The sequence below is a fragment of the Notamacropus eugenii genome, chromosome 5, assembly GCF_028372415.1.
Source record: "Notamacropus eugenii isolate mMacEug1 chromosome 5, mMacEug1.pri_v2, whole genome shotgun sequence".
Taxonomy (NCBI): Eukaryota; Metazoa; Chordata; class Mammalia; order Diprotodontia; family Macropodidae; genus Notamacropus; species Notamacropus eugenii.
The window spans coordinates 94,149,872-94,170,921 of record NC_092876.1 but is presented as its reverse complement, the minus strand read 5'-3'; the positions used below and the strand labels follow the sequence as shown (position 1 = coordinate 94,170,921).

The 21,050-nt window shown below is 39.1% G+C and overlaps 2 protein-coding genes across 2 annotated transcripts in view; both read right to left on the bottom strand.

Moving 5' to 3' along the window:
* Window positions 1-16,514, bottom strand: part of LOC140507622 (uncharacterized) — a 65,876-nt gene extending 49,362 nt beyond the window's left edge. Inside the window, 9 exon segments of the mRNA XM_072615639.1 lie at window positions 844-1,014; window positions 2,427-2,597; window positions 3,941-4,111; window positions 7,450-7,617; window positions 8,882-9,052; window positions 9,833-10,003; window positions 11,900-12,070; window positions 15,534-15,631; window positions 16,440-16,514. Coding sequence (XP_072471740.1) covers window positions 844-1,014; window positions 2,427-2,597; window positions 3,941-4,111; window positions 7,450-7,617; window positions 8,882-9,052; window positions 9,833-10,003; window positions 11,900-12,070; window positions 15,534-15,631; window positions 16,440-16,514 — 1,367 coding nt within the window.
* Window positions 16,515-16,807: 293 nt separating this feature from the next.
* The window catches only part of LOC140507621 (NACHT, LRR and PYD domains-containing protein 12-like), a 28,739-nt gene continuing 24,496 nt past the window's right edge, over window positions 16,808-21,050 (bottom strand). Inside the window, exons 6-9 of the mRNA XM_072615638.1 lie at window positions 20,644-20,814; window positions 18,186-18,356; window positions 17,217-17,387; window positions 16,808-16,916 (exon numbers count right to left, since the gene is read on the bottom strand). Of these exons, the coding sequence (XP_072471739.1) occupies window positions 16,808-16,916; window positions 17,217-17,387; window positions 18,186-18,356; window positions 20,644-20,814 (622 nt within the window). The remainder of the gene's footprint in view (window positions 16,917-17,216; window positions 17,388-18,185; window positions 18,357-20,643; window positions 20,815-21,050) is intronic.

The window sequence follows — 21,050 nt, the reverse complement described above, 5'->3', positions numbered from 1 at the left end:
AGAGGGGAGGGAAGAGGAGGAGATAATTGGAGAGGAGAGGAGAAGAGCTACCCCACTGAGGATCCAACTGGAACTGACCACTTGGGCAGCACGGATTGTCCATGTAGCATATAGTACCCTTACATGAGGATGCATGTCCAAAGAAATATAAATTTTGATCTCTGAAACTCTTTTTTTCCTCTTATGCACTAAGCCTTAAACTCATCTGACTGGCTCTCATTGAGTGGATAATAGGTCCCAGGTCATGCCTCACTTGGTCATTATTTGGGCCCTGAGTGACTCATAGTATATGATAAAGCAATTGTTTATATTTTGATCAGAAATCCAGAGGGTCTTCCCTTCCCAGCTGGTTTTTTTTGTTTATAACTAGGTAAAAAGGCTCTTCTCTGTCTCATTTATAACCTACCCTTAATCAATGAATGGGCATTGCCAAAATCAAATAAGACCTGTGAAAGATCTGAGCTTAAAAAGGCCAAAGTCTCCCATGGCAACCAAGGCCATCTCCAGTTGTACTGACCTACATCTCTCTACTGGATCCAGATGTCTCTGGAGGGGAAAGTGAGGCTGGTGACTTTGCACAGTCGTCTCTCACTTAAATCCAATTCACTTGCAAGTCATGTCCTCAGCTCCCTGATGCCATGTTCCTACTCAAGAAGGAAAGACAAACAACAACTCCTTAGGACATAGGGAAAGACAGAATGATATAATCTTATGATCCTGGAACCTGGATTTGGCAGACAGTTTCCATTCTCCATTGCTTGGTTTGTGTTGCTCTCTCTTCTTCATGCACTTTTCTCCCTGATGCCCAGTACAACATCAACCAAGGGAAACGTGGAAACTCACCTTAGTTTCTCTAACTTGCAGCTTTGATTTTCCAAGATCTTACACAGAAATGTGATTTCCCCTTCCTTAAAGAAATTTTGACTGAGATCTAAGTCTGTCAGGCTCTCATTGCTCCTGAGAGCACAGAAGAGATTCTTGGAAAATGTAGGGGTAAGATGACACACAGCCAAACTGTAGGAGAAAACATAATCAGAGGGAAAGTGGTCAATTCAGTTTTAGGTGATTAATTTACTTTCTGTCTTTCTCTGAGCAATGATAAAAACATATCTACTTTGTGATTACCATCTGTTGTCATCTTCTTTTCAGTGTAATGAATGCAGTTTCTTTTAAAATGGTCAGTGTTTTCCAGGGAACAGTATTTTTAGACCTCAAGTTACAGTATAAGCCAAGAATCATCAAACCTTTTAGTACAAGCTAAGAAATATATAAAAGTATACCAATAGACCAGATTAAATAAGAAAGAATCCAAGATAGCTAAGCTCACTAAGTAGTCTTCAATAGACATGAAAATACAAATTACTGATGGAAAAACACCCTATATTAATAATGAATAAATTTATAATGTCAAAATTCCCCACTCTATCCAGGGCAACCTCTAGGCATTCTGAGTTATATCTCCCCACTGCACTCAGAAGGTTCTGGAGGAGAAAGTGAGGCTGGTAACTCTGCATAGCCCTGCTACACTTAAATCCAATTCACTTGCCTAGCATCAAATTGTGTCCCTGATGTCATGGTCCTCTTCAAGAACTAAGGACAAGCAGAAAGATCTGTGAGTAGAGAGAGGAGCTATCCAATTGGGGACCCAACTGGAACTGGCCCCATGGGAAACAAATTGTCTATGTAGGGTATCATACCCTTTTCTGAGGGTGCTCAGTCCAAAGGAATGTAAACTATTATCTCTGGAATATTTTGTTTTTCTTAAGGACCAAGCCTTAAATTCAAATCACTCTGGCTCTCATAGATAGGCTAACAATAGGTCCCAGGTCAAATCTCATGTGATCATTGTTTGGGTCCTGATTGGCTCAGAACAAATATTAATACAAATTGTTTCTGTTTTGTCCAGAAGCCCAGAGGCTCTTCCCCTCCATAACTGATGTTTTTGACTATGTACAAAGACCCTTCTCTGTCTCATTTATAACCCATCCTTAATCAAAGAATGGGCATTACCACAATCAAATGAGATCTGTGAAAGAACTTAACTTAAAAAGGTCAAAGTCTCCCATGGCTTCCAGGCCCACCTCCAATTGTACTATCCTATATCTCAGCACTGGACCCAGATGGGTATGAAGGGGAAAATGAAGGTAGTGACTTTGCACATCCCTCACTCACTTAAATCCAATTCACTTGCATGTCATGTTTTCAACTCCCTGATGTCATGGTCCTCTTCAGGAAGGAAGGAAATACAACAACAACTCCTTAGGACATAGTGAGAGAAAGAATGGTATAATAGTCTGATTTCAAAACTCACTTAGATAGATAGTTTCCCCAATCCATTCCCTGGTTTGTGTTGCTCTCTCTTCCTAATGAACTTCTGACTCTGATGCCAAGCAAAATATCAACCGAAGGAAAATGTAGGAATTCACCTTAGTTTCTCTAACTTGCATTTTTGATTTTCCAAGGTCTTACAGAGAAGATTTATTCCCCAATCATCAAAGGAAATTTGGCTCAGATCTAGCTCTTTCAGGCTTGAATTCTTACTGAGAGAGGAGAGGAGGTTCTGGGAACTTGCAGGGGAAAGATGACACCACTCCAAACTGCAGGACAAAATAAAACAAGAGGGATATTGGTCAATTCAATTTTCTGTGATTAATTCACTTCCTTCTTTCTCTGAGCAGTGCTAAAAATATATGGACTTTATGACCACCATTCTTTGTCATCTCCTTTTCAGTGAATGCAAATTCTTTAAAAATGGTCAGTCTCTTTCAAAGAACAGAAATTTCAGACCTCAAATTATATTATAAGGCAAGAATCATCAAAAAATTTATAGTACTAGGTCAAAAAAATTATAAAAGTGTACGAATAGCGCAGATTAAATTAGAAAGAATCAAAAACAACCAAACTCAACAAGTAGTCTTCAATAGACATGAGCACATATATTACCCGTGGATGAACTCCCTATGTAAATTAGGAACAATTCATAAAGGCCAAGGTCTCCCACTGTATCCAGGGCCACCTCTACTCTTCCTGATCTATATCTCACCACTGGACCCAGAGGACTCTGGAGGAGACACTGAAGTTGATGATTTGATGTCATGGTCCTCTTCAAGAACTAAGGACAAGTAAAAACCTCTGTGGGTAGAAAGAGGAGCTGCCTCACTGGGGACTCAACTGGAACTGGCCACTTGGGCATCACAGATGGTCCATATAGGCTATCACAGCCTTCCCTGAGCATGCTTTGCCCAAAGGAATGTAAACTTTGATCTCTGAGAATTGTTTTTTTCTTAAGGACCAAGCCTTAAACTCAAATCACTCTGGCTCTCATTGACTGGCCCATAATGAGCCCCAGGTCAAGCCTCTTTTGGTCATTGTTTGGGCCCTGACTGGCTCAGAGAAAATGTTAATAGCAATTGTTTCTGTTTTGGCCAGAAGCCCATAGGGTCTTCTCCTCCATGACTGATTTATTCTGACCATGTAAAAAGGCCCTTCTCTGCCTCATTTATAACCTATCCTTAATCAATGCATGAGCAATCAAACGGGACCTGTAAAAGAACTGAGCTTAAAAAGGCCAAGGTCTCCCATGGCATCCAGGGACACATCCAGGTGTTTTGACCTGTATCTTGCTACTGGATCCAGATGGCTGTGGAGGAAAAAGTCACTCTGGTGACTTTGCACAGCCCTCCCTCACTTAAATCCAGTTCATTTGCAAGTCATGTCTTCAGCTCCCTGATGTCATGGTCCTCTTCAAGAAGTAAGGACAAACAAAACCAACTTAGGGAATAGTGAGAGGGAGAATGATATAAGACTATGATCCTGGATCCTTGATTAGGGAGATAGTTTCCACTTCCCATTCCCTGTATTGTGTTGCTCTCTCTTCCTGATACATTCTTGTCCCTGATGCCAAGCAGAACATCAGCCAAGGGAACATATGGGAACTCACCTTAGTTTCTCTAACTTGCAGTTTTGATTTTCCAGGGCCTTACACAAAAGTTTCATTGACCCCTCCTCAATAAAGTTATGACTCAGATCTAGGTATTTCAGGCTCTCATTGTGACTGAAAGCAGACAAGAGCTTCTGGGAACATGTAGGGGCAAGTTTACAGGACCGTACACTGTAGGAGGAAACAGAGTCAGAGGGAAAGTGGTCAATTCAATCTTCTATGATTGATTCTCTTCCTATTTTTCTCTGAGCAATGGTAAAAACACATGTACTTTCAGATCACCATCACTTGTCATCTCCTTTTCAGTGGAATGAACATAATTTCTTGAAAGATGGTCAATCTCTTCATGAGAAAAACATTTTTGAACCTTAAACCATACATAAGGCCAGAGGCATCAAAATTTTTGGTACCAGTTCAAAAAATATAAAAGCATACCAATACACCAGATTAAAGATTTAGTTAGAAACATCTAAAGTCAATAAGTAGCCTTCAATAGAAATGAGAACATAAATTACTCATGGAAGAACTCCCTATACTAATTATTAATAAATTCATAATGGGCAAGGTGTCCCACTGTACTCAGGGCCAAGTCCAGTCATCATGATCTATACTTTATCCCTGGATCCAAATGCCTCTTCAGGAAAAAGTGAGGCTAGTGACTTTGCACAATGCTTCCTCACTTCAATCCAATTCATTTGCATGTCATGGATTCATCTCGTGGTCCTCTTCAAGAAGGAAGGACAAACGACAACTTCTTAGGACATAGTGAGAGATAGAATTGTATAATACTATGTCCTGGAACCTCGATTAGGCAGGTAATTTCCACTCTCCATTCCCTGGTTTGTGTTCCTCTCTCTTCCTATTGTGCTTCATCCCTTCTGCCAAGTAGAACATCAAAGAAGGGAACATGTGGGAACTTATCTTAGTTTCTCTAACTTGCAATTTTGATTTTCCAAGGCCTTACACAGATATTTTATTCCCCCCTCCTCAAAGTAATGTTGACTCAGATCCAGATCTTTCAGGCTCTCATTTCTACTGAGGGAAGAGAAGAGATTCTGGGAACACATAGGGGTCAAACTACACCATGCCAAACTGCAGAAGAAAACATAAGAAGAAGGAAAGCTGTCAATTGGATTTTTTGTGATTAATTCACTTCCTGTCCTTTCTGGAAAATGCTAAAAAACCAGATTCACTTTAGGATCACCATTCCTTGTTATCTCCTTTTCAGTGGAAAGAATATATTTCTTAAATGGTAAGTCTCTTTGTAGAGAATAGCAGTTTTGGACCACAAATCACAGTACTAAACAAAATTATTAAGTACTAGTTTAAAAAATGGAAAAGTTTACCAATGGGTCAGATTAAATAAGAAAGAATCTGAAACAACAAAATTCAATACTTAGTCTATGTCCAACATAAGGGCTTATATATATATATATATACACAGATATATGTATGTATATACATAAATATGTGTGTGTACATATATATGTATATATATGTATATATATATATATATATAAATAACTTAAGGAAGATCTCCCTATGGGAAAAAATATTGCTGGAAAAACTGGAAAATATTTTGGTAGAAATTAGGTTTAGACCAACATCTAAAACATATACTATAATTATATGTGGCATGAATATTGAAGGTCACAAGCAAAAGAGAGAGAAAGTCGGGGGGGGGGGAAGACAGAGAGAGAGAGAGAGAGAGAGAGAGAGAGAGAGAGAGAGAGAGAGAGAGAGAGAGAGAGAGAGAGAGAGAGAGAATCAGATCAGAAACCTTAGACAGCTATGAAAAGTGGAGTATTCTTAGGTGATGGCAACAACAAAAGTCAGACTAGCTTAAATTTATTTTGTAAAAGTGAGAAGTTTTCAATTTTTAAGATTTAAAGCAGAGACCTGGTGCCACAGTGCCATTTATTTTCCTCCAATCATTTCCGAAAAGCTGCTAAAAGAATAAGCATTTGTAGCACAAACTAGAGATGGGATCTTTCCTGTAAAAAAAAGATAGATGCTGGGCCCCAATGTGGAAATTTGCATGACTGCACTCCCACTGCCTCCTTCCCAGAACCTTGTTCTACTCCCTCCCCTTCTATGGGATCTCAGTTACCTGAATGGAATATCCTTTAATTAATCTCAGTTTGACATAGAAATTTGTGCAAAAGTTTTGTCCTTTCCTTTTACTGGCATAAATGAAGATGCAGCATCATCTATCCAGGGATCTCTTTGCTGAGTAACACAACTTTAATAGCATTAATTCAATCTGGCATGCCTTTCTTGGGGTTAACACATAAATGGTGGAGAAGGACACCACCTTAGTTTTCCACACAGGTACAAGGAAATACAAAGTCCATAAGTGCCTGGTTTGGGACTCTTTGTTCCAAAATTCTGTGTCTCCACACAAAGAAAAGCTACATTAAGAATTTGGGATGGAAACACATTCAAAGCTGAAAAATGAACACAGTGCTTCTCATAAGATTTGTAGTTCCACCTGTCCGCAAAATGCCTAGTAAAGGCTTCAAGATACAAGAAAATTCTCCATGCCCCAGGACAGTGCTTAATGAAGAAAACGTCACTCAGGGTTTCATTCTACTTGGAAATATCTCCTTTGATTTCTGTGTGAATGTGGAGGCTGTGTTTGAAGCATTGCCCAGAGAAAGACAGAATGCTAAGAACACATCTACTGTTAACTTGTGCCTATATTGCAAATTCAGCATCTTGAGTCACAAACTCTTGGAAATTAGTGTTAGAAATCCATGATTTTTTCTAATCTCTTTTGGTTTCTCCCTCAACCCACTGCAGTAATTGTGACTTGATTTCCATTGACCTTCTACATCTCTACTTCCTCTCCAGCTCACTTGCTGTCTCTTTTGTCCTTTCCTCTTCTGTTCTCCCCTCCTCCTCGAATGGATTAGAGAGGGGAAAAACTGAAAGTATGGAAATCAGTTAGTAGGCTACTACAATAGTGAAGGTGAAAGGTGATGAGGATGTGAAGTAGAAGAGTAGTTGTATGCAGAGATTTAAAAAAAAGGAATTTTTTATTTTTTGGAAAGAAGAAATTTCAATATTTGACAAATGATTATGTGTATGTGGTGCAGGAATCAGGGATGATAGTGAAGTTGGAAACTTGAGTGACTACAAGGATGGTATCCTCAATAGAAATAGGGAAGTTTGGAAGGGGCACAGTTTTTCTTGAAAAGATAACCAGTTCAGTTCAAAAACATTGAGCTTACAGGATATACAGAGATGGGGACTGATGATACAGATTTGGGAGCTATGCTGTTCGAGAGAAAGGCAATATTCCCTTAGCAAACCAATCTTTCCCCTTCACATTACTCCTTTGGGGTGAGTGAGAGGGAGAAGGGTATAGGACTATGAACCTTGAAGCTGGATTAGGCAGTTAGATTCCACTCTCCATTGTCTGGTTTGTGCTGCTTTCATTCTTCCTAATGTACTCTGGTCCCTGATGCCAAGTAGACCCTCTACCAAATGTACATATATAAACTCACCTTCTATCTAACTTGTGTGTTCGATGTGGCAAGGAAGAAAACTGAAGTTTCATTTTCCTTTCCTCAAAGGAATTTCCACTCAGATCTAGGTCTTTCAGGATCTCATTGGTACTGAGAGCAGAGAAGAGAGTCTGGGAACATGTATGGGTAAGTTTACAATACTGCAAACTGTAGGAGAAAACACAATGAGAGAAAAAAGTGGCCAATTAAATTTTCTGTGATTAATTCACTTTCTGTCTTTCTATAAGCAATGTTACAAACTCATGAATTTTGTGACTCCTTTTCACAGTCACCTCCTTTTCAATGGGGTGAATGTAGTTCCTTCAAAAAATGGTCAGTCTCTTCCAGAGAAAAGCATTTTTTTGCACCTCAAATTATACTGTCAGGCAAGAAACATCAACACTTTTTAGTACTAGTTAAAAATATTTGAAACTTATAGAACTATCCCGAAACATTTAGAAGGCCAATAAAGGCCAAAGCCTGAACTAATCAAGCTGACTGCTTTGCTTCAGTGTAAAAAATATCCTTTCAGTATGTAAGCTACTTCAAAATCTGTTTGTCACAGTATGCCTACAACCAGAGTGGTGGGACTTCTCTTATATTAATGTCCTAGGAGCATATGTTTTACAAGGAAAAACAGATACCCTAGGATCATAACTTGCAACTGACACTACTTTGTCAATTGTGTTGTCAACTTATGTTTACAAGTTATTCAACTAAGAAAATTTCTTTCTCATGGTATAGTTAAGCACATATGGAGACCAGAAATCTGAGGGATACAAACATCCTGACTTGTGATTGCCCTGAAATGTATTTAAAGCTGTCTATTCTTTTATCAGACAGTCAGAACCACGTTCATAATTTGAATTTATTTATCACCCAGCCTGTTTGCCTTTTTAATTAACCAAACTGTCAGGTAAACAAAGGATACCAGTGAACCAGATTGGATAAGAAAGAATCAGAAAGAATTAAACCCAATAAGTAGTCTTCAGTAGACATGAGAACACAAATTACTTGGGAAGAACTGCCTATATTATCAATAAATTCATAAAGGCCAAGGTCTCCCATCGGATCTAGGACCACTTCCAGCCTTACTGATGTATATCTCACCACTACACCCAGAAGGCTGTAGAGAAGAAACTGAGGCTGGTGACTTTGCACAGCCCGCCCTTACTTAAATCCAATTCATTTACAAGTTGAGTCTTCAGCTCCCTATATCATAGTCCTCTTCAAGAAGGAAAAGCAAACAACAATAACACCTCCCTAGAAGATAGTGAAAGGGAGAATGGTGTAACACTATGAAGCCTGAACCTGAATTAGAATGATAGTTGCCAACTCTCCATTTCCCAGTTTATGTTGCCCTCTCTTCCTGATGCTCTCCTACCCCTGATGGCAAGCAGAACATCAACCAAGGAAACATGCATGAACTCACCTTAGTTTCTCTAACTTGCAGTTTTGATTTTCTAAGACCTTACACAGAAGTTTGATTTCTCCCTCCTCAAAGGAGTTTCCACTCAGATCTAGGTTTTTCAGGCTCTCATTCCTACTGATAGCAGAGAAGAGATTCTGGGAACATGTAGAGGTAAGTTCACAATACCGCAAACTGTAGGAGGAAACAAAATCAGAAAAGAAGTGGTCAATTAAATTTTCTGTGATTAATTCATTCCCTGTCTTTCTCTGAGTAATGCTAAAAACACATTCACTTTATGATCACTATCCCTTGTAATCTCCTCTTCAGTGGAATGAATGAAAGTTCGTTAAAAATGGTCAGACTCTTCCAGAGAACAGCATTTTTAGACTTCAATTTATACTACAGGGCAATAATCATCAAAACTTTTTAGTACAAATACAAAAAAATATAAAACTATATCAAAGATCATATTAAATTACAAAGAATCAGAAACAACTACATTCAATAAGTAGTCTTCAATATACAGGAGAATGCAAATTACTCATGGAAGAATTCCCTACATTAATTATGAATAGATTCATAAAGGCTAGGGAATCCCACTGTATCCAGTGGGATTCTGATATATATCTAGGTACTCTGATATACATCTTTTCACTGCACCCAGAAATCTCTGGAGGAGAAACGGGCTGGTACCTTTACACAGCCCTGCCTCACTTAAATCCAATTCATTTACAAGTCAAGTCTTCAGCTCCCTGTATCGTAGTCCTCTTCAAGAAGGAAGAGCAAACAACAATAACAGCTCCTTAGGGGATAGTGAGAGGGAGAATGGTGTAACACTATGAAGCCTGAACCTGGATTGGACTGGTAGTTGCCAACCCTCCATTCCCCAGTTTATGTTGCTCTCTCTTCCTGATGCTCTCCTACCCCTGATGGCAAGCAGAACATCAACCAAGGAAACATGCGTGAACTCACCTTAGTTTCTCTAACTTGCAGTTTTGATTTTCTAAGACCTTACACAGAAGTTTGATTTCTCCCTCCTCAAAGGAGTTTCCACTCAGATCTAGGTTTTTCAGGCTCTCATTCCTACTGAGAGCAGAGAAGAGATTCTGGGAACATGTAGGGGTAAGTTTACAATACCACAAACTGTAAGAGGAAACAAAATCAGAAAAGAAGTGGTCAGTTAAATTTTCTGTGATTAATTCATTCCCTGTCTTTCTCTGAGTAATGCTAAAAACACATTCACTTTATGATCACTACCCCTTGGAATCTCCTTTTCAGTGGAATGAATAAAATTTCGTTAAAAATAGTCAGTCTCTTCCAGAGAACAGCATTTTTAGATTTCAGTTTATACTACAGGGCAATAATCATCAATTTAGTGCAAATACAAAAAAATATAAAACTACACCAAAGACCATATTAAATTACAAGGAGTCAGAAACAACTACATTCAATAAGTAGTCTTCAATATACAGGAGAATGTAAATTACTCATGGAAGAATTCCCTACATTAATTATGAATAGATTCATAAAGGCTAGGGAATCCCACTGTATCCAGTGGGATTCTGATATATATCTAGGTATTCTGATATACATCTTTTCACTGCACCCAGAAATCTCTGGAGGAGAAACAGGCTGGTACCTTTACACAGCCCTGCCTCACTTAAATCCAGTTCACTTGCATAACATGAAAGTACCTCCCTGATTTCATGGTCTGCTTCAAGAACTGTTGTTGTGTCCATCCTTTGTGGCTGAAGATCATGCCATCAGAGCAATGATAATATGACTTGCACTTGACTTTGTTTTGAATGAGGGAAGGCTGCACAATTTCACCAGCCTCACGTCTTCTGCAGAGTCATCTGAATCCAGTGACAAGATATTCATCAGGATGACTGGAGATGACCCAGGACCTTGGCCTCTTTAGGCCTTGGCTATTCAGGTACTCACTTAGGGTGAGGTAATGCTCATTCAGTGAATAGGCCTGTTTGAGAAGAAATCAGGTGATGGCTCATGTAATGAGGCAAAGAAAAAATGACATCAGGGTGGGAGAGAAACAGAAACAGTTACTATGGATAATCATTCTTAAGCCAGGAGGGTCCAGAAGAGCCCTTAGGCAGGGGCCAAGTATTGTCCCATGTAGGAGCTTCAGAGTGCAGCAGGTTTGGGGAGGGAAGGGAGGAGAGGGGAGAAGAAGAGAGGGGAGGGGTGTGGAGGGCAGGAGATAACTGGAGAGGAGAGGAGCTACCCCACTGAGGATCCAACTGGAACTGACCACTTGGGCAGCACAGAGTGTCCATGTAGCATATAGTACCCTTACATGAGGATGCATGTCCAAAGAAATGTAAATTTTGATCTCTGAAACTCTTTTTTTCCTCTTATGCACTAAGCCTTAAACTCATCTGACTGGCTCTCATTGAGGGGATAATAGGTCCCAGGTCATGCCCCACTTGGTCATTATTTGGGCCCTGAGTGACTCATAGGATATGATAATAGCAATTGTTTATATTTTGGTCAGAAATCCAGAGGGTGTTCCCTTCCCAGCTTTTTTTTTTTTGTTTATAACTAGTTAAAAAGCCCTTCTCTATCTCATTGATAACCTATTCTTAATCAATGAATGGGCATTGCCAAAATCAAATAAGACCTGTGAAAGATCTGAGCTTAAAAAGGCCAAAGTCTCCCATGGCAACCAAGGCCATCTCCAGTTGTACTGACCTATATCTCCCTACTGGACCCAGATGTCTCTGGAGGAGAAAGTGAGACTGGTGACTTTGCACAGCCCTCTCTCACTTAAATCCAATTCACTTGCATGTCATGGTTTCAACTCCCTGATGTCATGGTCTTCTTCAAGAAGGAAGGACATACAACAACAGTTCCTTAGGACATAGTGAGAGAAAGAATGGTATAATCCTCTGATTTCAAAAACTCATTTAGACAGATAGTTTCCCCTCTCCATTCCCTGGTTTGTGTTGCTCTCTCTTCCTAATGAACTTCTTTCTCTGATGCCAAGCAAAACATTGACCAAAGGAAAATGTAGGAATTCACCTTAAATTCTCTAACTTGCATTTTTGATTTTCCAAAGTCTGACACAGAAGATTTATTCCCCACTCATCAAAGGAATTTTGACTCAGATCTAGCTCTTTCAGGCTGGAATTGTTACTGAGAGAAGAGAAGAGGTTCTGGGAACTTGCAGGGGTAAGATGACACCACTCCAAACTGCAGGACAAAATATAACAAGAGGGATATTGGTCAATTGAATTTTCTGTGATTAATTCACTACTTTCTTTCTCTTAGCAGTGCTAAAAACATATGGACTTTATGATCACCATTTCTTGTCATCTCCTTTTCTTTTTTTTCTTTTTTTTGAGAAGACTGTGACCCTGTTTATTTTATTTTATTTCTTTTTTTATTATTTATTTTTAACATAGTTTATAACAGATAAAGAAATTCCAAGTTTTGGACAGGTGATACTTCTTTTTAAAGTATTCATAATATGGACCACAAAAGAAATTTTTTTTTAAACATTAACCAACTGAGACACAAATAATTTTTATGTTGCTAACTTCACAAGCTCTTGAACTAATTGTCTCCACAGTATTACTAAGAATTAAAGGATGCTAACTTAGTGTTGTTGGTCTAAAATCCTATGCCTAATAGCTTAATTTTAGACAACCTTGGATGTTCCCCTACCAATAATCTATAATTGAATAGATCTGGTATTAACCTTACAAACCTTTTGACTATAGAAATTTGGCACCAATAGTAAGAACATAGCAAGGGTACAATATCACCCCAAGTTCATGTCAATTCCAGGCAGAATTAGATTATCCACTTGCATTCAATCAGGCTTAAAGTCTTCCAGGTGTCAGTGGGGAAACTGAGTCAAGAGAATCCCATCTCAGCCCATACTGATCAGCCAATCTCCCACCCTTCCCTTGAGATCACCTTATGCAGTTCATACCAGCATCTCATCAGCTTACTGGCATCATGGATTAGAGGCTCAGATCACCTTTCTTGCTACCCATACCTGGAGTTAGACTCAGAAAAACAGTCACTTAATAGTCCCATAGCATCTAAAACTGGCAAGTTCTGATAACCAGGTTTCAAATATGATTATAGTTTCACTTTGGCTAAGGAACATCTCTTGAGGCAGGTCTTAAGTGGCTTACATGCCTTTCTATACATGTTCTAGTTCCTGATTAAATGGCAATCATAAAATCAAATTTACCATTAAAACCTTTACTTTTCCATCAATGCCAAATTTTACCCAAGGTTGCCTTCCTCTAGGAAATTTAGACTGAGATTCTTTCTCCAAACTAAAGATGTCATTGATTTATTCTCAGTAATTAATTCAGTCTATTGTTTTAATACTAATTGACTTTGCCTCACTTTGCAACATGTCCAGTTTTTCTCCCCATCACTCTCCTACCCCTGCTTCCTAATATCTTGCATTCTGAATACTCCTTCCCTCAATGTACCCTCCCCTCCATCACACCCCACCCCTCTCCTATCCCCATCTTCTCTCCTTTCTTGCAGCGCAAGATAAATTTCCATACCTTTATCCCTATAGTTCTTATTTCCCGATTATATGCAATAAAAATTCTCAACATGTGTTTCTAATTCTTTGAATTCCAACTTCTCTCCCTCCCCTCCTCCCTCCCCAGACCTACTGAGAAGGCAAGCAGTTCAATACAGACTAAATATGTGTTGTTTTGCAACAGACTTCCATGGTAGTCATGTTGTGTAATACTAATTATATTGCCTTCTGACCTACCCTATCCCTCCTTACTTTTCCCCCACTACAATTGACCATGTCCCTTCTCAAAAGTGTTTCTTTCTAGTGACTCCCTTCTCCCATTTGCCCTCCCTTCTAACATTCTTCTTGCTCCCTTTGTCACCTCCTCTCCTACTTTCCTGTGGTGTGATATAAATTTTCATATCAAATTTAGTGAGCATGTTATTCCCTCCTCCAGTCACATGTGGGGAGAGTAGCTTTATTGTTCCCCCTCTCCCATTCTCCCTTATCTCCTCCATTGAATAAGATTTTTCTTATCTCTTTTATGAGTTATAGCCAGCCCCATTCCATTACTCCCTTTATCTTCCTGGAATTTTCCACCTTCACCCCTTAATTTTTATTTTATTTTATTTGTATGTGTGTGTATGTGTGTGTGTGTGTGTGTGTGTGTGTGTGTGTGTGTGTATCATCTCTTCTGATATAATGCACCCTGTACTCTCTACCTATCTGTTAATGTGTGTGTATGTGTATATGTACAATCTCTCCAACTACCCAAATACTGAGAAAAGATTAAAGAGTTAAAAATATTTTCTTTCCATGTAGTAATGTAAACAATTCAGCTTTAGAGAGTCTTTCATGATTTTTCTTTTCTGTTTACCTTTTCATGCTTCTCTTGATTATTGTCTTGGGAGGTCAAATTTTCAAATACAGATCTGGTCTTTTCCTCAACATAAAATCTTGAAATTTGACTATATCACTGAATGACCATTTTTTCCCTTGAAGCATTATATTCAGATTTGTTGGGTAGGTGATTCTTGGCTTCAGTTCCAGTTCCTTTGACTTCTGAAATATCTCACTCCAGGACCTTCGATCCTTTAATGTTAAAGCTGCCAGAGCCTGTGTTATCCTGATGGTATTTCCACAGTACTCAAATTGTTTCTTTCTAGCTGCTTGCAGTATTTTCTCCTTGATCTGGGAACTCTGAAATTTGGCCACAATATTCCTAGGAGTTTCTCTGCTCAGGTTTCTTTCAGGAGGTGTTTGATGAATTCTTTCAATACACATTTTTCCCTCTGATTCTGTAATGTCAGGGCAGTTTTCCTTGATAATTTCATGAAAGATAATGTCTAGGCTATTTTTTTGATCATGACTTTCAGGTAGTCCAATAATTTTTACATTATTTCTCCTGGATCTATTTTCCAGGTCAGTTTGTTTTCAATGAGTTGTTGCACTTAATCTTCTATTTTTTCAAATTTTTGGTTTTGTTTACTAGCTTCTTGGTTTAACTCTTAGTCATTCATTTCCCTGAACTCAGTTCTCTCTTTCAATGAATTATTTTGTTCAGTGAGCTTTTGAACCTTCTCCTCCATTTGAGTAATTCTGCTTTTTAAAACCTCCTTCTCCTCATGGGCTTTTTTGGACCTCTTTTTCCAATTGAGTTAGCCTCTTTTTAAAGCAGCATTTTCCTCAGCATTTTTTTGGTTCTCCTTCAGTAAGCTGCTAACTTATTTTTTAAGGTCTTCTATTGTCTGAGCCCATTTAAAGTTCCCTTTGGAGGCAGAGGCCTTGACTTCCTCTGACAATTTGCCTTGTTCTTCCTCATCTGAAAGGATGGGGGGAGACACCTCTTCCCCAAGGAAGTAACCTACTATGGTCTTATTATTTTCCCTTTTTTGGGCATTTTCCCAGGCAGTTACTTGACTTCTGAGTTTCCTCTCCACACCCACTTCACCTCCAGTTCTGTCCAGCCAGCGCTTGGAAGCTGAGATTCAAATGCTGCTCCCAAGCCTTAGGAGTTTTTGGTGGGAGTAGGGCTGCTATTCAGTGTGAGATTAAGTTCAGTTGCTCAGGTCAGGGAAGGGCCACCATACACACACACACATACACACACACACATACACACACACAAACACAGACACACACACACACACACGGCTTAGTTACCTCAGGGTGTTTACGAGGAGACCTTCAACAGATGGGGGCCGCTGACTGCTTTGGGAGCTCCTGTCCGCTGCCTCCTCCGCTACTGTCTCCTGAGGGGGCTTGCGTTATGGGGACACCCCGCTCCTCTCTCAGCCAGTCGAAAAGACCCTCTCACTGACCTTTGGCACTTGTGGGTTGAGAGACTTGTGTTGTTGCTAGAGATTCTGTCCCTAAAGCCTGCTCAGATCTGCTCCTTACAGTGCCATATGGCCAAGGCAGGGCTGGGCTCTGCTCTGCCTCCAGTGCACACCAGACCTTTCCCGTGGGTTTTCTAGGTCTCTCTGGATCAGAAATCTCTTCCATTCCATTGTTCTGTGGCTTCTGCTGCTCTAGAATTTGTTGAGAGTTCTTATTTACAGGTATTTTATGGGCTGTGGGGTAAGAGCTAAGTGTATGTGTATCTTTCTACTCCTCCATCTTCCATCTCCTTTTCAGTGGAATGAATGCAAATTCTTTAAAAATGGTCAGTCTCTTCCAAAGAATAGAATTTTCAGACCTCAAATTATATTATAAGAAAAGAATCATCCAAAAATTTTTAGTTCTAGTTAAAAAAATTTTAAAAGTATACCAGTAACCCAGATTAAATTAGAAAGAAACAGAAACAACTAAACTGAACAAGTGGTCTTCAATAGACATGAGAACATAAAATACCCATGGAAGAACTCCCTATAACTCCTTATAACAATTCATAAAGGCCAAGGTCTCCCACTGTATTCAGGGCACCTTTAGCCATCAGGATCTATATCTTACCACTGGACCCAGAGGACTCTGGAGGAGAAACTGAAGTTGATGATTTGATGTCATGATCCTCTTCAAGAACTAAGGACAAGCAAAAACCTCTGTGGGTAGAAAGAGCAGCTGTCTCACTGGGGACTCAACTGGAACTGGCCACTTGGGCATCACAGATGGTCCATATAGGCTATCACAACCTTCCCTGAGCATGCTTTGCCCAAAGGAATGTCAACTTTGATCTCTGAAAATTGTTTTTTTCTTAAGGACCAAGCCTGAAACTCAAATCACTCTGGCTCTCATTGACTGGCCTACAATAAACCCCAGGTCAAGCCTCTCTTGGTCATTGTTTGGGCCCTGACTGGTTCAGAGAAAATGTTAATAGCAATTGTTTCTGTTTTGGCCTGAAGCCCATGGGGTACTCCCCTCCATGATTGATTTTTTTCTAACCATGTGAAAAGGCCATTCTCTGCCTCATTTATAACCTGCCATTAATGTATGAACAATCAAATGGAATCTGTGAAAGAACTGAGCTTAAAAAGGCCAAGGTTTCCCATGGCATCCAGGGACACATCCAGGTGTTTTGACCTGTATCTTGCTACTGGATCTAGATGGCTGTGGAGAAAAAAGTCATTCTGGTGACTTTGCACAGCCCTCCCTCACTTAAATCCAGTTCATTTGCAAGTCATGTGTTCAGCTCCCTGATGTCATGGCCCTCTTCAAGAAGTAAGGACACACAAAACCAACTTAGGGAATAGTGGGAGGGAGAATGCTATAAGACTATGATCCTGGATCCTTGACTAGGGAGATAGTTTCCACTTCCCATTCCCTGTACTGTGTTGCTCTCTCTTCCTGATATATTTTTGCCCCTGATGGCAAGCAGAACATCAGCCAAGGGAACATATGGGAACTCACCTTAGTTTCTCTAACTTGCAGTTTTGATTTTCCAAGGCCTTACACAGAAGTATCACTGAGTACCTTTCAATAACGTTATGACTCAGATCTAGGTATTTCAGGCCCTCATTTCTACTGATAGCAGACAAGAGCTTCTGGGAACATGTAGGATCAAATTTACATGACTGCATACTGTAGGAGAAAACACAGTCAGAGGGAAAGTGGTCAATTCAGTCTTCTATGATTGATTCTCTTCCTGTCTTTCTCTGAGCAATGCTAAAAACACATCTACTTTAAGATCATCATCACCTGTCATCTCCTTTTCCATATCAACTTTAGGATCACCATCACTTGTCATCTCCTTTTCAGTGGAATGAACATAATTTCTTGAAAGATGGTCAATCTCTTCATGAGAAAAACATTTGTGAAGCTTAAATCATACTTTAAGGCCAGAGGCATCAAAATTTTTAGTACCAGTTCAAAAAATATAAAAGCATACCAACAGACCAGATTAAATAAAAAAGAATTAGAAACAACTAAAGTCAACAAGTAGCCTTCAATAAATATGAGAACATAGATTACTCATGGAAAAGCTCCCTATACTAATTATTAATAAATTCATAATGGCCAAGGTCTCCCATTGTACTCAGGGCCAAGTCCAGTCATCATGATCTATATTTCATCCCTGGATCCAAATGCCTCTGTAGGAGAAAGTGTGGCTGGTGACTTCACACAATGCTTCCTCACTTAAATCCAATTCATTTGCATGTCATGGATTTAGCTCATTGTTGTCTTCAAAAAGGAAGGACAAATGACAACTCTTTAGGATATAGGAAAAGAAAGAATTGTATAATACTATGATCTTGGAACCTCAATTAGGCAGGTAATTTTCACTCTCCATTTCCTGGTTTGTGTTGCTCTCTCTCCCTATTGCACTCCTGTCCCTTCTGCCAAGTAGAACATCAAAGAAGGGAACATGTGGGAACTTACCTTAGTTTCTCTAACTTGCAGTTTTGATTTTCCAAGGCCATACACAGATATTTTATTCCCCCCTCCTCAAAGTAATTTTGACTCAGATCCAGGTCTTTCAGGCTCTCATTTCTACTGAGAGAAGAGAAGAGATTCTGGGAACACATAGGGGTCAAACTACACCATGCCAAACTGCAGAAGAAAACATAATGAGAGGGAAAGTTGTCAGTTGGATTTTCTGTGATTAATTCACTTCCTGTCCTTTCTGGAAAATGCTAAAAAACCAGATTCACTTTAGGATCACCATTCCTTGTTATCTCCTTTTTGGTGGAAAGAATATATTTCTTAAATGATCAGTCTCTGCTAGAGAACAGCAGTTTTGGACCACAAATCACAGTACTAAACAAAACTATTGAGTACTAGTTTAAAAAATGGAAAAGTTGTGTCAGATTAAATAAGAAAGAATCAGAAACAAAAAAATTCAATGCTTAGTCTACGACTGACATAATAACATAACTTCTGAAAGTTCTCCTTGAAGGAAAAAATATTGCTGGAATAAGTAGAAAATATTTTGGTAGAAATTAAGTTTAGACCAACATGTACAACATATACCATAATTACATGTGGCGTGAATATTGAAAGTCATGAGGAAAAGAGAGAGAGAGAGAGTGAGAGAGAGAGAGAGAGAGAGAGAGAGAAGAGAATCAGATCAGAAACCTTAGACAGGTATGGGAAGTGGAGAATTCTTAGATGGTGGCAACAACAAAAGTCAGACTAGCTCAAATTTATTTTATGAAAGTGAAAAGTTTTCAATTCTTAAGATTTAAAGCAGAGAACTGGTGCCACAGTGCCATTTATTTTCCTTCCAATCACTGCCCAAAAGCTGCTAAAAGAGAAGCAGCATTTGTAGCACAAACTAGAGATGAGATCTTTCCTGTGTAAAAATAGACAGATGCTGGACACCAATCTGGAAATTTGCATGACTCCACCCCCACTGCCTCCCTCCCAGCTCCTTGTCCTACTACCTCCCCACTCTATAGGACCTCAGTTACCTGAATGGAATATCCTTTAATTAGTCTCAGTTTGACATAGAAATTTGTGCAAAAGTTTTGTCCTTTCCTTTTACTGGCATAAATGAAGATACAGCAACCTCTATCCAGGGATCTCTTTGCTGACTAACACAACTTTAATAGCATTAATTCAATCTGGCATGCCTTTCTTGGGGTTAACACATAAATGGTGTACAAGGATACCACCTTAGTTTTCCACACAGGAACAAGGAAATACAAAGTCCATAAGTGCCTGGTTTGGGACTCTTCGTTCCAAAATTCTGTGTCTCCACACAAAGAAAATCTACTTTGAGAATATGGGATGGAAACACATCCAAAGCTGAAAAAAAGGAACACTGTGTTTCTCATAAGATTTGTAGTTCAACCTGTCTGTAAAAGTCCTGGTAAAGGCTTCAAGACATAAGGAAATCTCCATGTCCCAGGACAGAGCTCAATGTAGAAAACTTCACTCAGGGCTTCATTCCACTTGGAAATATCTACTTTGATTTCTGTGTGAATGTGGAGGCTGTGTTTGAAGCATTGCCCAGAGAAAGACAGAATGCTAAAAACACATCTACTGTTAACTTGTGTCTATATTGCAAATTCAGCATCTTGAGTCACAAACACTCTTGGAAATTAGTATTAGAAATCCATGATTTTTTCTAATCTCTTTTGGTTTCTCCCTCAATCCACTGCAGTAATTGTGACTTGATTTCCATTGACCTTCTACATCTCTACTTCCTCTCCAGCTCACTTGCTGTCTCTTTTGTCCTTTCCTCTCCTGTTCTCCCCTCCTCCTCGAATGGATTAGAGAGGGGAAAAACTGAAAGTATGGAAATCAGTTAGTAGGCTAGTACAATAGTGAAGGTGAAAGATGATGAGGATATGAAGTAGAAGAGTAATTGTATGCACAGAGATTTTAAAAAAAGAAATTTTTTTTTTTTGGAAAGAAGAAATTACAAAATTTGACAACTGATTATATGTATTCAGTGCAGGAATCAGGGATGATAGTGAAGTTGGAAACTTGAGTGAGTGGAAGGATGGTATCTTCCATAGAAATAGGGAAATTTGGAAGGGATATGGGTTTTATTGAAAAGATAACCAGTTCAGTTCATACATGTTGAGTTTGACAAGCTTATAGGATATACAGAGATGAAGATATACAGATTTAGGAGCCATGCACATAGTTGTGATAATTTGCTGTTAGAGAGAAAGGCAATATTCCCTTAGCAAACCAATCTTTCCCCTTCACATTATTCCTCAGGGGAGAGTGATATGGAGAAATGTAGAGAATTATGAACCTTGAACCTGGATTAGGCAGTCAGATTCCACTCCTCATTGCCAGCTTTATGTTGTTCTCATTCTTCCTAACGCACTTTGGTCCCTGATGCCAAGCAAAACATCAACCAAATGAATTTATGTGAACTTACCTCAGTTTCTCTAACTTGCAGTGCTGATTTTCTAAGATTTGACACAGAAGTTTTATTTCATCCTCCTCCAAAGAATTTCTACTCAGATCTAGGTCTTTCAGGCTCTCGTTGTTACTGAGAGCCGAGAAGAGATTCTGGGATCCTGTACCACTAAGATCATACCCTGCTAAACTGTAGGAGAAAACATAATCAGAGAGAAAGTGGTCAATTCAATTTTCCACGATTAATTCATTTCCTTTTTTTCTCTGGTGATGCTTAAAACACAATCTCTTTATGGTCACCATCCTTTGTCATCTCTTTTTCAGTAGAATGAATGTATTTTCTTTAAAAACTGTCAGTCTTTTCCAGAGACAGTGTCTTTGGACCTCAAATTAACCTGTAGGGCAATAGTCATTAAAGCCATTTAG